Below are 15,949 nucleotides of genomic sequence, written 5' to 3' on the forward strand. Positions count from 1 at the left end.
ATTAATGTTGAAGTTGTATTTCAAATGTTAATTTGAATCAAAAGAAGCTACAGAATAAAACAAAGCAGTCAGATGTGAAATGCCCATATGCAGCTTTAAAGATATTTCTAGGATGTGCTTTTCCTGCCTTGAGCAATAATAAAAACATTTTTTCCATCAGGTTGTGATACAACTGCACGCACCGATAAATGTAAGACACTACACAGACCTCTGGATAACTTATTAAATTGGATTAATTAATATCACCGAGTAGGTCACGTAACACAAAGCGAGCCTGTGAAGTGGTTTGAAAGGCAGAGCTTTAAATGAGCTCGATGATGATTTATTAAGGAAAATCACATTACAGCCTAACAAGTAATTGATGTTATAGTTGTGTTAATTGATTGTTCCATTTAATATCTCCTAACAGAGGATATTGTATTTCATTACTATAGCTGTGTTGCTTTCATATGTTCAGATATTATTATTATTGTTGTTGTTGTTGTCGTCGTCATTGTTATTGTGATTATTATTGTGGTTATTAACAGATTTAAAGAATTAATAAACTAGGAGTCTTCAAAGAAGCTAAAGCTGAACTGTAGCCGTGGCCATCGTAACCATGGTGACATTTCTCCTCGGTTTTTGTGCTGTATATGTTCATTTTTTATTCTTATTGTTTCTTCCTGACGTCCCTCCTTCTCCTCCCTCCTTCCTCCTTCTGTCTTCTGTTCCCCCTCCTTCTCCTTCTTCTTCTTCTCCTTTTCCTCCCTCCTCTAATTTCCTCCTCCTCCTCCTCCTGTCTTCCCTGTTTTAATGAAGATTGCTTGGTTTATTGATCCTCTTCTGGATCAGATTTATTTGCCTGATTGAACTGTCTGATTAAAATGCTAAAATATTCCTGTTGTTGGTTTTGTTATATTGTGAGACAGGTTTCATCTTTCGTAGTTGACCACTGTGGACTTTTGTGATGATTAGAAAGTGGATGTTGCATCGTAGAAGGTATTTAAAAGTGAATCAGCCTGGGGGAGGTCAGGAGAACTTAATGTGAAGCAATTTTCACAGTACCGGTAATCTGAACACTATTAGTTTCTAATGCACATGCAAAAGCAAAACAGAAGAATAACAAAGATGGTAAGAGGTATTGGATCATTTCTCTTGTCATGAGTAACTATGTGGTTTTTTCAGGTTTCTTCCAGTAATGAGCTGATATGTGAATTTGATGGAGGAAGAGTTGCACATCATCTCCTGCAAATTAAACTATTAATGAGCAGACAGCAATCGGCCTTCCCAGTCCCCCCTGTCAGGCCAATAAATGTGCTCTGAGCAACAGCAGAGTGCCTCTAAACTGCCAGTGTGACGTTGTTTATTTAGGAATGTTGTGGCTAAAAACCAGTGCAGCTCAAAAAGGCAAACACAGAAATTTGGAGGACACATATCTGAATGAGGGATGGGGTGTTTGTGACCCAAAAAGGATATAGAAGGTTCTGTGCTTCTTTCAGGCTCAATCATGTGGTTCTAGAATTGCTTGTTCCTTCATGGCAATTTTGTTGAATTAAACAGAAACAGTCAACTAAAACTGAAGGGAAATTCATATTTCAAGGAAAAGGTGAGAGTTTTGACACTTTCTGCCATTTGCATCTTCCAGCCAGAAGCATTTTTCAGTGTCTGAGAAGCAGAACCTGCGGCTCCAAAATTTACACTTTTATTATTCATATAGAAAAACACGCGGACAAAAGCATGGGCGCCTTCTGTAACCAGTCGTGTTTTCCTTGTGAATACATAAATTCATATCCATGAATTTCTGTTGCACAATATGACATCTAATGACTGGTGAGTAGGAGTAGACAGAGGAGGTGTCATCAGCACTTTCATGGAACAGGGAGATACAACACCTGCAGTGGGAGGAACACATGTAGATCTGTCAGCTATACCAACAGGCAGGGATGGGATCCAATGAAGGGAGATTCTGATCCCTTGGAAGATTCTAGACTATTACACTCAATTGGATCATTTCTTTCAAAAACTATCTGGAACACAGACTATTTTACCGTTCAGTCCAAGAGCCCGAGACTCTCCAGGGATCAGTCATTACAATCGTAGCCCTGCCGAGGTCAATTCTCTTGCTGAAGGTGCAACAGCCTCACTGAGAATCACGCTTGATTCTGTTGCCCCCATAAAAAAAGAGAATAGTAAATCAGAGGAGGTGCGCCCCTAGTATAATTCACACATTAGGACCCTCAAGAGAAAGTGCGAAGACTAGAAAGGAAGTGTATTCTTGTAAACTTGATAGCTACCATTTAGCCTGGAATGACTGTCTGGTAGTTTTCAAAAAGGCCCTCTACAAGGCTAGAACATCTTATTTTTCTTCTTTAATTGAAGAAGCCAGAATAACTCCAGATTTATTTTCAGCACTGTGGTCAAATTAACCAAGAATCACAGTGTTTTAGATCCACATATCCCTTCTTCCCTTATTGATTGATTGATTAATTGATTGATATGAACCTGGTCCTGCTCAAGGTTTCTTCCTGTTAAAGGGGAGTATTTCCTGCCAGTGTTGCTTGTTGGCGGTCAGGCCCTGGGATTCTGGAAAGATTCTGTAGAAACAATTTTGTTTGGAACAGACGCTATATATATAAAGATTGTTTGACTAATAGATGGCAAATTTCCTTCGTGTCCATGTGAGGGTGACGTTAATTGTGATGGGGACTTGTCTCACAGGGATGGAAAATGTACAGATTTTAGTTTATAGTAGCAGATGAAAAAAGAAACACTGACAGAAGGTGGCTGATTATTTTCTGTATAATTACTATGGTGATTTACACTGAAAACACTGGTGAGAGCAACACATACATCTGCTAAGAATGATTGTGTTGATGATTGTGCAGGATTAATTAAAAATAGTTGGTTACAAGTAGTTTGGGGATAGTTTTGCAATATTTTTATCTTCTAAGAATAAATATTTGAAAAAACATATAAAATATTGTTACTTCAATTTTGTGCGCAACAATAGGCAGAGTAAATGGGACAAAGTAAAAATCGGTCAACTTTTCTCAGGCACAACAAAACAAGGGAATAGGTTCCCAAATAATAATTCGATTTATTTGAATGCACCAATTTGTTGTTTGATTTTCTGTTAACACTTTATGGTCTTGAAAAAACAGAAACCAATGTTTAACATAATGAAATCAGCTTCCTTTATTGTAATTCAGGGTGAATATGCAATTGAAAGACCAGATGGGACTGTACCCCAAACATATTTGTTCAGGGAGTCTGTTAATTTTTCTCTCCTTTACTGCTTCTGTATTGCCTTCTTCTTTTCAAAGCTTTTCGGCTGATCCTGGGCACGGCCAACGAGGTGGAGCAATGAGGCCCACCATCCATCCCATCAGGCAGCCTTGGAACAATGGAACTCCCAGCATTTATTTGTGTGTCCTTTCGTGGTGTCACCTTTAACTGAATTTTAGGCCGCTTGGAGTCGTGAAAAGTTGGGTCATCATCTTTAGAGCAATGATTTCTTTTCCGCCCTGTTTTTAAATGGCTCTCTTTGTTCTGCAGGGGGTTTTCACAATGTGACTGTAAAGTCTGTCCTTTTTCCTTGATGGCAGTAACCTTTGGCTCTTTAGAAGTTGTCCCCACCCTTCAAGACAACAAATACTTGACTTAAATAATTATCTGAGATCCTGCAATTTTTTCAAATGGATAAATCAAGGCTTTTAGGACTGAAATGAATGATCTTTGTGTAGACTTACTCAGTGTTTGTGAGAAAACTATGTTGCAACAGTTGAGCTGGGGTAATGCGCGTAGCAGGATCAAGGTCAAGCATTTTTTTTAACATGTTAACAAAACAACTAAGTTCTGGATTTTCGCTGCCTTTATTAGGGAAGGCCTGGAACAAAAAAAATTATTTAAAGTAGTTAATTACCCTGTAAATATATTCTTTATGCTTTAGAGAAAGTGTTGTTCCATTGATGTGATAAACAAATTAAAACTGGAAAAACATACGCTTAAAATGTCATCCAAAGAATCCAGAAGCAAATGTCCTCCTCTACTGTGGCCTGTCTAAACAGATAACAGAAAATGAGTTAAGGACAATAAAATAAACATTCCTACCTATTAATTTGGGAAAAATGAGAGACAGTAAGAAATATCTTAGACAAACTACCACAGATACCTTTAGTTTCCATGTTCGATTCCATGCGCACATGCTTTTCTTAAAGTATTGCTTTGTTTTTTTCCCTGCATCCAGCATTCGATTTGGCGGTTGACCGAATAGCTCCACTATGTACCTCATCTGTGGGTAAAGAAAACACCACATCACAATATTCACCAAAAAAAGTTTATGTTGCAGAAAAGTCCGAAGAAAGGAATGAAGTAAACTACAAATACTACAAATATACTTACCACATCAAACTCATTGTCCCCATCAAACAGCCTATTCCCAAGATGTAACATTCCAGCCAAACAGCCCAGAGACCACATGTCGACAGCCTCTGTCAAAGGAAGACCCAAAAGGACCTCTGGAGACCTATAAAAGGGTGTTAATTTGCTTTTTACAGTTGGTTATTTATTAGATTTTCATGATTTTAAACATTTGTAAAAATAATTACCTGTAACAGAGAACCTGTATAACTGAGCCCTGTGGTATACTGGATGCAACCCTGGCAACGCCAAAGTCGATGAGTTTGATTTTGAAAGGCTGCTTTTCATGGTCCACTAGCATAATATTGTCCAGCTTTATGTCACAATGTGCTAGTCCCACACTCCTCAGAGATTGAAGTGCAATTGCAAGCTTAAAGCGAATAAAACACTTTCAGAATACTTTTTCAACATTAGATCAAAGTGCTATTAATGAAAAAGGAAGTGCAGCGAGACGTACCTGTTGGACAATAAATCTGATTGTCTTTAGAGGCAGAGGACGAAAACTGTTCTCCGCCATGAAGTCAAAGAGACTTTTGTCCAGGTATTCAAAGACAAAACAGAAATGTCCTCTGTCAAAAAAGGCTGCATGAATCTGGACAATGTTGCATATTTCCAGATCCAGATTTTTGAGCTTTAGCAGGGCTTGTATCTAAGGAGACAAATGTCAAGGTTCACCTTAATTAAACCATATACAAGGGCAAATAGGAACAAAAGTTGCTATTACATACTTCCTTCTCTACACGATCATAGTAAGCTCCTTTTTTCTTTATGACTTTGACTGCCACAGTCTTGTTGTCTTTCAGTCTTATACATTTGACTACTTTGCCAAATGAACCCTCTCCCAGAATGGACTGCACCTGATAATTGGTTTGTCTGGAATAGAGTATGCTTCCAATTTCCACGATGTTGTCCTCGTATGTGGATGGATATGGACAGCAATGTTGGTAGCTGATATGTTAGAAGAGAGGAGAAAAAAGATTACGAGAAGTCTCCTTTTAAATCAAAATGGAGTACAGAAACTCTAGGGAAACACTTATCTCATGACAAGTTTTAGTCATTATTAATTATGCAGCATAACAGGCAGTTTATTAAGGTTGTCTTCATTGATCACCTTAAGCTTACCCTCACTGCACAGTGCCCCATTTACCAAAGGAATAAGCCACCCTAACAACTGTATCCAAAGATATACGATGCCTGATATTTCTCACCTTACACCATTAAAATAACCCATAATTTCTAGTTTTGTTGCAGAAACGTTATAAGCTGCTTCATTCATAAAGCTGCAGTAGAACAGCAAAAAATGGGATATACAGGACTTCCGGTTGATTTGGGGACATGGGTCACATTTTTTGTAGATCTTGTCTGCCAATTTCATCTACCTATATCTGTTGTCACTCTGTTCTCAAAATAAAATTATTTCATGTTCATTTCCAAACAGCAATATCAAACTTTTCACCACGCCTCAAGTGTGCGCGAATTGTCTTGATTTTTTGTCCATAGGTAAGGGTATATAATAAAAACATAACTTGTCCAATGCTCAGACCCTAAAAAAATCCTTACAGAGAAAGTCAATCAGATCCACCATTTTGCCAAACACCTCTCTACAAGGCCAGACATTTTATTTTTAGCTAATGTAAATTTCCTTGCCAAATAATTGAATTGATCAAAATTACCCGTATGCCATCTTTTGTGGAGTGCTGAGTAGAATGTTTGTTATGACTCTATAAACCAGAATATCTCCAAGCAGAATGAAACAGCCAAAGTTATTCCTATTTTAAAACCTCCTGGCAAACATGTAATGTCAAATTGTAGACCGGTTTCTCTATTACCCCAATCCTCACAAATACTGAATAAAATGACCTATGTTAGACTCTGTCCTTTCATACCAAAGCACCAAAGGTTTTTTTTAAAATATATTTGTCTATCATGTTCAAAGATCAAAGACATGATATCCCTTTACCCACAATCCCTCTGTCACCCATTGTCATTTTATAAAGTACTGGTAAATTTAACAATAGAAAACTGTGTGATAGTAGACTCTCCTCTCCCCCATAGACTTAAATGGAAAATGACAAAATGGAGGGAAAATCCAAATCTCAAAGCCCACTCGTCTTAAACCGAGGCTCTATTGTAAATAACTGCTCTTATTTTAATTAATTGGTTCGGTTTTGTTTTTGTTTTATGGGCAAAACTTAAGGGTACATATGGGTTAAATGTAGCGTTTAAAGGACTGTTCATCAAGGTGTTATATTAACGTCAGTCGCTCAGTGGCAGGAGAGTGACAGCAGCAACATTGTTAAGTGGAGAAGAGAAGAACACATGCCCTTCGCTGGACTGTGATTACGCAAAAACAATGTCGGACTCCGTAGCATTCTCTGGTCCCCTCCGCAGTCTGGCCTGCGATGAAATGTTTCGTCTCATGGCGTTGCTTCGTCGCTGGCTGTCACGGTGGTGCCCCGAAAACCAGGTGTCCTAAGTAGACGATTGGAACAGTTTTTGGGGAAAACCTGGTCTGATTAGAAGAGACGGTGTCCATCCCACCCGGGATGGTGCCTCTCTATATCCATCCATGAAACTGGAGGAGACAGAGCAGTTAGTGAAGCTTCAGACCTGTATTAAAGACATAAGGTCTTGGATGTCTTCAAATTTCCTTTTCCTTAATTCAGGAAAAAACTGAGGTCATGGTGTTTGGTCCTGAACCTCTCAGGGATAGATTAGCTCACATTATTACTCTAGATGGTATCTCATTAACATCTAGTCTCTCTGTGAGGAATCTTGGAGAAACTTTTGACCAAAATAGGTCCTTTAACTCACACATTAAAACAGTCTCTAGAAGTGCCTTTTTTCACCAGAGAAACATCACAAGGATTAGGAAACTACTAACGTGGCATGATGCTGAAAAGTTAGTCCAGCCTTTGTTACTTCCAGGCTGGACTATTGGAATTCTTTATTATCAAGGTGTCCAAACAACTCTTTAAGAAGTCTCCAGGTGATCCAAAATGCTGCAGCCAGAGTTCTGACAGGTATTGACAAAAGAGATCACATAACTCCTGTACTGGCGTCTCTTCATTGGCTGCCCATTAAATTTAGAATAATTTTTTAAAATTCTTCTTCTGACCTATAAGGTCTTCAGAGGCCTAGCTCCATCCTACCTGGAGGAGCTAGTGACACCTTATCATCCCAATAGACCGCTCCGCTCTCAGAATGCTGGTCTACTTGTGGTCCCCAGAGTCTCTAGAGGCAGAATAGGGGGCTGAGCATTTAGCTGTGGAACCAGCTCCCTGTCCAGGTACGGGAGGCTGATTCCATCTCTACTTTTAAGATCAGACTTAAAACCTTCCCCTCTCAAAAAGCTTTTCATCACTAATTCTGTGGTTGCATTTACTATCCCAGACAGACAAATGATCATACTTAGGGGGTCGTCTAACGATTAGGTTAACATCTTAGTTATGCTGCTATAGGCCGAGGCTGGCGGGGTCCGGAAACATGATCACCTGACAGGCCTCTGTCACCCCAGTGGGTCATGGTTTCCTCTCCTCTCCTCTCCTCTCCTCTCCTCTCCTCTCCTCTCCTCTCCTCTCCTCTCCTCTCCTCTCCTCTCCTCTCCTCTACCTGTCCTCCCCCCTTCTCCTCTCTCTCTACCCAGCCCCCCCATCAGCAGGAGGGTCCCCCTAAATGAACCTGGTTCTGCTCAAGGTTTCTTCCTGTTAAAGGGGAGTTTTTCCTGCCACTGATGCTTGTTGGTGGTCAGGCCCTGGGATTCTGGAAAGCACCAAGAAACAATTTTGTATTTTGATTGTACGCTCTATAAATAAAGATTGATTGATTGATTATATGATCGATTTGTTGGTTGATTGATTGATCGATTTGTTGATTGATTGATTGATTGATTGATTGAGAAACGCCATTACCATCTTCTGTGGATGGCAGGATGTTACCTGTTACCAGTTACCCTCCCCTTGCTGGCCGGATCACCTTCAGAAATGATCCACTTTTGTGCATCATTGTGATCTTTGTTTGCATGTTGGGGGAGTTTGTGGCCGGACTGATGTCTGACCCAAGGTTTGTAATAAAAGGCCCTCGCAACCTTCTTTGGTGCCATCACTGGATCTTTCTCAGGAATCTTTAGCCCAGATCCTCCCCTTTAAGGGGAAATAGAGCGACACAGAGTTTTCATGCATGTGCCGGTCACACGCTGAGAAGTGAGTCCAATGTTCCGCGAGCTTCAGCTCCACGCTGCCTCTCCTAATGGCCTCTGCATTCTTGTGATTGGCCTTCAGATGGATTACATGCGTTCAAACATGGTGAATTGCAGGGGACCAAAGAGGAGGTGTTTCCTCAGCTTTAAAGACACCGTGAGTGGAGGGAAATCAGGATGTGTCATGTTGCTGCATATTTCTAAGGAGCTTTTAGGCTTAACAGGGAGCCGAACAAGCAGTGAATGATTTTCTTATTTAATGATATCTCTCTGGACTCTGTCCAGCCTCGCTTTAATGTTAACTGCCTCTTATTCCTAATCAGGGGAAGCTGGAAGCTTTCCCAGCAGTCGCTGGGTAAGAGGCAGAGACATTGAACAACATCAACAACTGGAAAATGGAAAATGCTGGAGGCTCAGCTTTCATACACCCTGTTTGGCCTGACCAGTGTAAACAAGCATCCTTGTTAATTCTCCTCTCGCTTCTAAACTGAGAGCAGCCCCTCAAAATGGTTCTCACAACTCCGTCTTTCTCGCTCCACTTTTAGAAGATCAGGTCGCGCAGATGTGTCTAAAATCGGGTTCTCTGCCCAAAGTTAGTTCTTTCCTTAAAAAAAGTATAGTATAGATCGATTGCTTCGAAATGTGAGTCCTCATTAACTTCAGAATTGGAGAATGCTGATTTGGTCGGTACCCACTGGTCACTGGAGCAACGTCCAGTGATGTCGGAGTGTGTGGGGGCATTTTTGGTAACAACAACATGCCAAAACTCTGTGAAGACCAGTGAAATGAAGCATGTCCACATGCCACTGGATGGCGTGGCCTCACTTCTTACAAAGAAAGGTCTCCTGATGCGTGTTGAGCTGTCACATCAGTGCTAAAGGATAGTGAAGAGTTGAAACAGACAATAACCAAGTTATTTTGAAACTTTCACTCAAAACAAGATTAAGTATTATTGCGTACAGCCAGATGACACACTGGATATCATCAGCCCTCCGGAGAACGCTTTTACAGCACTTGTATTGAATATAAAGGCTCCTCAACGAGACATTATTTGATTATATTAGACTGGTTATATTTCTCCAAAAGCAATTTCACGTTTTTTTTCTTCGTCTTCGCTGACTTTAGTCTGAGGAAAAGACAGGAAGGTGACTTTGATTTCCTCTTCAGCCAAGCAATAGAGTTTGTGTTGTAATTGGAACATTGTTGGCGTTCATCATCCTGCAGGGCCACTGACAGGCGGCCACTTCAGCCCCATCACGCTGCCGTCACGCTTAAAAACGTCCCACAGAAATACAACTCAGTTTAGTTCCATCCCATGAAAAAAGCCATTTCTTTTCCGTGCCACTTGTTAGCTTCCTGCTCCTGTATACCAGCTTTTCCTGTCGTCTTTCTCTCTTTCTCTTCCTAATATCCTGCCTTCTTTCCTGTCTGATGGCTACCTGTGTCTCATTGTTTTCTGCCCCCTCTCTTCTACATTAAAGCCTTTCTCTCCCCACATATTAGAAGTCTGGCTGAGAATTCTAGACTGCTTGGGGGGTTTGGATCAGAGCCCTGCACTGTTTGGTTTAGTGTGGATCAGAGTGGCTCTCTGGTCTATAAACCGGGAGCTTTTCATAAATCTGAAATGTTCCTGCTGTGTTTTGATGTGGATAAAGTAGTTTCATTTATGTCCCCCACACATTTTTGCTCCTGATTTCATCAGCGGTCTCTCTGTAAATATTTATTGATTTTTGCCCGTAAATGTCAGCCTTTCCCATTGATCATTTAATTCCACTTTTCTGGGGAATTTCCTGACTTTTATGCATATAATCTTTCTCTCTGGCTCAATTCCTTTAGCAGCATTAAATACAGACAGGCATTCTTTTTAAACTGAATATTGTGGAATTTAGCTACAGACTTTTTACTCTCACTTGTATGGATTTTGCTGTTTCATTTTTTTGAAAAATCTTTTCATTATTTCAAAACTAGCGACATTCTTTATTTGTATTAAAAAACAACATTGCTGTCCATAATGCCATACACACACATACACCTATTTCAGCAGTGTCAGTTAACCTTTAATGGGTATTTAAAACAAATTAATTCAAGCTTGTTGACATCAATACTTCATATACTTTCATCTAGCTGGAAAGAAAATAAATGTTGCAACAATTCTTTCCCATGAGGCATTTGGATCTCACATATTTGTATATTTTGACTTGGTAATTCATGTTCTTTTTTTATTTTTTTGTTGCAAACCCTCATTCTGTGGTGGTTTACAGCTGACTGGTTCACCATTTACAATCACATAACGTGAGTACAACAAAAGCATTCCCACATACATCTCATCCCCTTGTCTTACCCCCATAGATTTGCACAGGTGTCAACTGAACAACAGCAGAACATCACATCATCAATCACTTGTGCTTAGGTGTAAGACGCATCACTGGAATTTTCCAAAGGCAGACTCAAAAATGACCCCTTTAATGCATCTACTGACCACAAAACATTACAATCACCGCTGCAGAGCATCTACCATTTGTCTCTGGGCAAACCAGGTTAGCATAACATCGTTTCACCTGAAAAAATGGCTTCATAACAGCTCTACAGAACATTCAGCCGGCAACAGTTAGCGGGAGTCTTCTGGGAACTCAGTTTCCTGGTGTGATGGCCGAGTGTGCCCGCCGCTTCATCGTCCACAAGTGTGGTATCGGATTTAAAAAAAGACACACCTTCTTTGATTGATCGTAATCACACTGTGAAATGCTTAAAACAGTGGCTCATTGAGAGCGGGGAGAGGCGTCCACCTCACCGCAGGGGCATTGAACCACACATTTGGATATTCTGGAGAATGACCGGAATAAATACGACGACCTGTCGTGGCCCTTTGGAAAGAGCTGCTGTCTGACGCGTTGCACTGAGGGAGCTCAACATTTTCAAATTCCACCAGATTTGACTGTATTGGAAGCAGCTTTAGGAGATTTGTTTGGCTGCCTGCATGTTTATTGATCCCATTAAACCTCCCACTAACCTGGTGCCCAGTGGAAACCACTACCTGCACATTAAATCAATTCAAAGTGGAAACGTGTAATTTCAGAAGTCAGTTCAACGAAGAAAGCTGCATAGTGACAAACACTAAAGCCCCATTAAGTCTCCTCTCAAACATCCCCTTCTGATGTGAATATGCCATAAAGCTGCTCTGATGCCGCTTTGAGGACGTGTGCATTTTGAAAAACAACACAAGATTTTGCTGTACATACTTTCTATACACACCGGAGATGAAATAAAAAGATGCAGTATGCTGTAGGACCTTGCCTGAGAAATCGTGGTTGGTGATTTTTTCTGAACTGGATCGTTAAGGATCTGTAACTTTTGCATACAACTGTAAAAATACAGTAAGGTTCAACAATTACATTGCATTTTTTCCTTTTTTGTCCTTTACTTAAAAAAGAACAACCGAAAACTAAACCAAACAAACCAAAAGAAAAAGGTATTATACAGATATTGAACAGGACACAGTAATAATAATAATCATAATAATAATAATAATAATAATCTGAATGTACACTTCATTATTGGGCAATAAACAGTCAACTATCAACGGTACATGTATATATATATGTATGTATATATTTTTTAAACTTTTTTTCCCTTTCAAATACAAAAAAGTTGGGGGCGACACAAACTTGTAGTTCTACCACCGTTTAATTAGTGCATGATTAGAATTTTTTTTCTTTCTTCAGATTGACGTCTGTCACGCTCGGAGAACCAACAGAGAACAGAGCCAGAAAGACACACAGAAAACTAAAGGAGGACCGCTGGCTCTCTCCAGTCTCCATTTTTCTTATTGGACAGTCTGTTGTTGGTGTTCAACGCTGAGCGGCGCTCGGCGGTTCTCGTGGTTCTCGTTAGAACTTCAGCAGCTGCAGCAGGATCACAGACGAGAAGAGGTAGCTGGAGCACCGGGTCGCCGCTGCAGCCCCGTTCACATCGTGGATTGCACCAGGACCTGCGGGAATACAGCAGATTCCGTTCTTTACCTCAGCGTGATCCGTCATCAGCTATTTGCATCTACGTGGGGCTGATTTCCTCAGCCTTACATTAACAATGGGATTACCATGGAAACCGGCATGACAAAGATAGGCCAGTTTGCACACTGGGTTCCTTTTATGCCACACAAAGCTTTAGTTTAGGAGCACGGCCGCTAGCAGCAGTCTAAGGAGTCCGTTTGAAGGAACCATCTTTAAATATAACTGACATCTGTTCATTTTTTATTGTTTCTTTGAACACACTTACCATACAGAATTATGCTGGCATTAGTCATCCCCATGGTGTTCATGGCAACGCAGGTGTAGTTCCCATAGTCCTGCTCTGACACGTTGAAAAAGACGAGCATTGATTGTTTACCTTGGTTCTCAATCTTGACTCCGTTTAGCCCATTGAAGAGCCTGGAAGAGGAGAGCAGAGCTGCTTTTAGTGTTTCTGCTGCATGACATACAAGAAGAAAAGACTGTTCTTCTAGCAGGATGCACAGAAAATCATCCTCCATACACACACACACACACATGCACACACACGCAAACACACGCATACACACACACATACAAATACACACACACATACATACATACATACATACACACACACACACATACACACACACATACATACACACACACATACATACATACACACACACACACACATACATACACACATACATATATACATACACACATACATACACACACACACATATACACACACACATACACAAACACACATATATACATACACACATACATACACACACACATATACACGCACACACACATACATACATACATACATACACACACACACACACACACATACACACACACACACACACACACACACACACATACACATGCATCTCTGCAAAACAACCGCAGTTGGCAACTAAAGTGACATCAAAGTGCTCTATTAGGTAATGTGCTAATAATAATAATAATAATAATAATAATAATAAGAGTTGCCTTGGTGGTACTGCTTGTTTTCCATTGAGTGGAGATGATATTTAAATATTATAATGTGATTAAAACTGAAATAGTTTGCCCAGGGTGAGCAAAAATACAGAGCATTAAGCTTATCTCATTAAATCGAAAATGGAAATTGTATTTTAAACAAAAACGTGAGCACAAACATCACTTATCTCAAATGAGCCCTTCTGGCTTCGTTTTCCCCCCTTTTGTAATAAATCTAAAGTTTCTTCCCTTCAGCCTTCTGGCTCATAATCATTTCAAATGATGCCGCAGATAAAAGAGAGCAGAGCGAGAGACTTCACCTGCGGTCCTCTTTGTACCACTCAAAATCTGCCCTTGGCACAGCAGAGGCTTCACACTGGAGGATCCCTTTTTGTCCCACTCTGGTACCCGTACCTCTCGCTTTAGAAATGAAGGGGGGATCTAGAAGACAGAGGACACCTCAGTGGGTCAATAATCAGGATACAGAAAACAAAATGGTACAATCAAGCGAAAAAACTCTGACTTTAGGCTTCATTATTTTCCAAAACAGCTCAAATTTGTCTGTATTGTTTTGTCCCAACAGTCCCAACATAAAAGATCTACTCACCCACCTTAAAATGCCGGTTTTTGTTTCGTAAAAAAAAAATACAATGAAACAAAGAGCGGCCATGTCCCCCTTTCCTCCTTAACAACCTTGACCTTTAACAGGATGAAATCTTTTATGCGGAGTAACAAAAAATGAATAAACAAGCCGGTTGCATAAGTGCGCTTGCTCTGCGTGAAAGGGCGAGCACACTTACGCAACCACCTTGTAACCGCAGTAACTACACTCATTAGTTGGACAGAATGTGGACCAACAGTGACATCACCAACAACTGGATGTGCCTTTCAAAAGAAGCAACATTAAAAAAGGAAACTGAAGGAATTTCTGGCTGTGAACTAAATGTGACAACCGTCTCCTGCAGAGAGTGTGAGCAGGATTAGAAACAAGAGGTCCCAATCAAAGAAAGCAGGGCTTCAGGACACCCCACCGATGTTGGCGTGATCTGAGGTGGGCTCTCTCACAAACGGGACACATTTGGGGAACTTTTGCTAACAACTGTGGGTAAATAACGCCAAGTCAAGATATTTGGGCTAACAGATTCCTACAGGAAAAGGCTATGTGTTCAAAAATCTCAAGTATTAGTTTAGCAGGGGTGGGCGAATCCAGTCCTCGAGGGCCGGATTCAAGCCAGACTTTCTGTCCCACAGGTAAACACTTTCACCTAGGGTTCCAATTACCTCGGTGAAAACAGTCCCTGCCTGGTAGGATGCAAAACCTGGCTGGAAGTGAAAGTGTTTACCTGTAGGACAGAAAGTCTGGCTTGAATCCGGCCCTCGAGGACTGGATTTGCCCACCCCTGAAGGGTTTTCCTCCTAAAATAAACATTTGTTGTCCACCCTGTCCACACCAAACGCTCTGTGCGCTTCCACGTGTGCAGGTTTTGGCTCTTACAGTTGACGGTGACTTGCACTATCCTGACATCCGGGCTTGAGATGTCATTAGAAGCAATGCATTCATATGATCCGGACTGCTCTTTGGTGATGGCTGTCAGTTCCAAGTGTTGTCCTTCTGTCACAAATTTCTGCATGCCTGCAGGAGAAAGAGAGACAGGACATTAGCCAAACAAGGCTGGAACAGCAAAACAAGCGACCTGGAAGGAAGTCAAGCTTTAACTTTTGACTGTTGCTAGACAGTGTGTGTAAAGCTGACAAATGAGGGCAGCAACATATCAGCGGCCCCCAGCAGCAGGCTGTCTCCTTATTTAACACTTGCTCTCTTCTCAATTGTCTCCCCAGCGTAATGACTGCTCGGGTCATAATCATTCCACCCCTAAAAAATAAGGACATTTTGTCACAACAACAGCTATTTAGTTAGACTACAAATTACCACTGACTCCGTAATGTTACAAGAGACCTAAAGCTCTTGTTGTGTAGGTGGTAAAAGGATAAAGGCACTAATTCTAATCAGCACGAACGTCAATCCGCAACATCGCCGTATTAGCATAATATTGTGTTTTCCCATGCAGTCACCGGTTGCTCATTGTTGCGGCTGCAGAAACGTTGGAAACGGGGGGGCCGGTGAGAAGATATTCAGCTTGGACCAGGAAACTGGAGAATCAGGCAGCAGAACGTCGTCATCACTAAGAATTTGGGTCTGTGGGTTGCTAGTGACTCAGGAGCTGATAACGTGAGGGGCGAGTCCAGAAGGAGATTTAGCCTGCCGACAAATCGTAATCCGGTTTTGTTTTTTGTCTGGTGATTATTAAATTTTAGACAGGATACTCCTTGTCATAACGCTTTGAAAGTCTAAAAGCAAAGCTGCTTA

The 15,949-nt window shown here is 40.8% G+C and overlaps 2 protein-coding genes across 3 annotated transcripts in view; both read right to left on the bottom strand.

The window, feature by feature from the left end:
• Nucleotides 1-3,174: 3,174 nt before the first annotated feature.
• LOC115252724 (homeodomain-interacting protein kinase 2-like) lies at nt 3,175-5,629 on the bottom strand. The gene is made up of 8 exons (XM_029848646.1): nt 5,607-5,629; nt 5,127-5,346; nt 4,856-5,047; nt 4,587-4,768; nt 4,381-4,504; nt 4,151-4,270; nt 3,982-4,038; nt 3,175-3,865 (listed from the first exon to the last, which is right to left on the bottom strand). Exons 1-8 carry the CDS (start codon nt 5,627-5,629, stop codon nt 3,725-3,727), a joined length of 1,059 nt encoding a protein of 352 aa, XP_029704506.1. The 3' UTR covers nt 3,175-3,724.
• A 5,006-nt stretch (nt 5,630-10,635) lies between these two features.
• Nucleotides 10,636-15,949, bottom strand: part of opcml (opioid binding protein/cell adhesion molecule-like) — a 158,217-nt gene continuing 152,903 nt past the window's right edge. For both annotated transcript variants that reach the window (XM_011611034.2, XM_003970731.3), the window contains 4 exons: nt 15,077-15,214; nt 13,902-14,022; nt 12,872-13,023; nt 10,636-12,584 (listed from right to left, as the gene is read on the bottom strand). In XM_011611034.2, coding sequence (XP_011609336.2) covers nt 12,484-12,584; nt 12,872-13,023; nt 13,902-14,022; nt 15,077-15,214 — 512 coding nt within the window. In that variant the 3' untranslated portion in view covers nt 10,636-12,483. The remainder of the gene's footprint in view (nt 12,585-12,871; nt 13,024-13,901; nt 14,023-15,076; nt 15,215-15,949) is intronic.

Source organism: Takifugu rubripes, chromosome 15 (assembly GCF_901000725.2).
Source record: "Takifugu rubripes chromosome 15, fTakRub1.2, whole genome shotgun sequence".
Taxonomy (NCBI): Eukaryota; Metazoa; Chordata; class Actinopteri; order Tetraodontiformes; family Tetraodontidae; genus Takifugu; species Takifugu rubripes.

What these genes read in the sequence shown, in the direction of transcription:
- LOC115252724 (XM_029848646.1), bottom strand. Translation starts at nt 5,629, where the DNA reads ATGGGTTATTTTAATGGTGTAAG. An exon ending in TCAGATTTATTGTCCAACAG is followed by an intron (nt 4,769 to 4,855) that starts GTACGTCTCGCT and finishes ATTCGCTTTAAG; the next exon opens with CTTGCAATTGCACTTCAATC. An exon ending in ATACAGGTTCTCTGTTACAG is followed by an intron (nt 4,505 to 4,586) that starts GTAATTATTTTT and finishes ACCCTTTTATAG; the next exon opens with GTCTCCAGAGGTCCTTTTGG.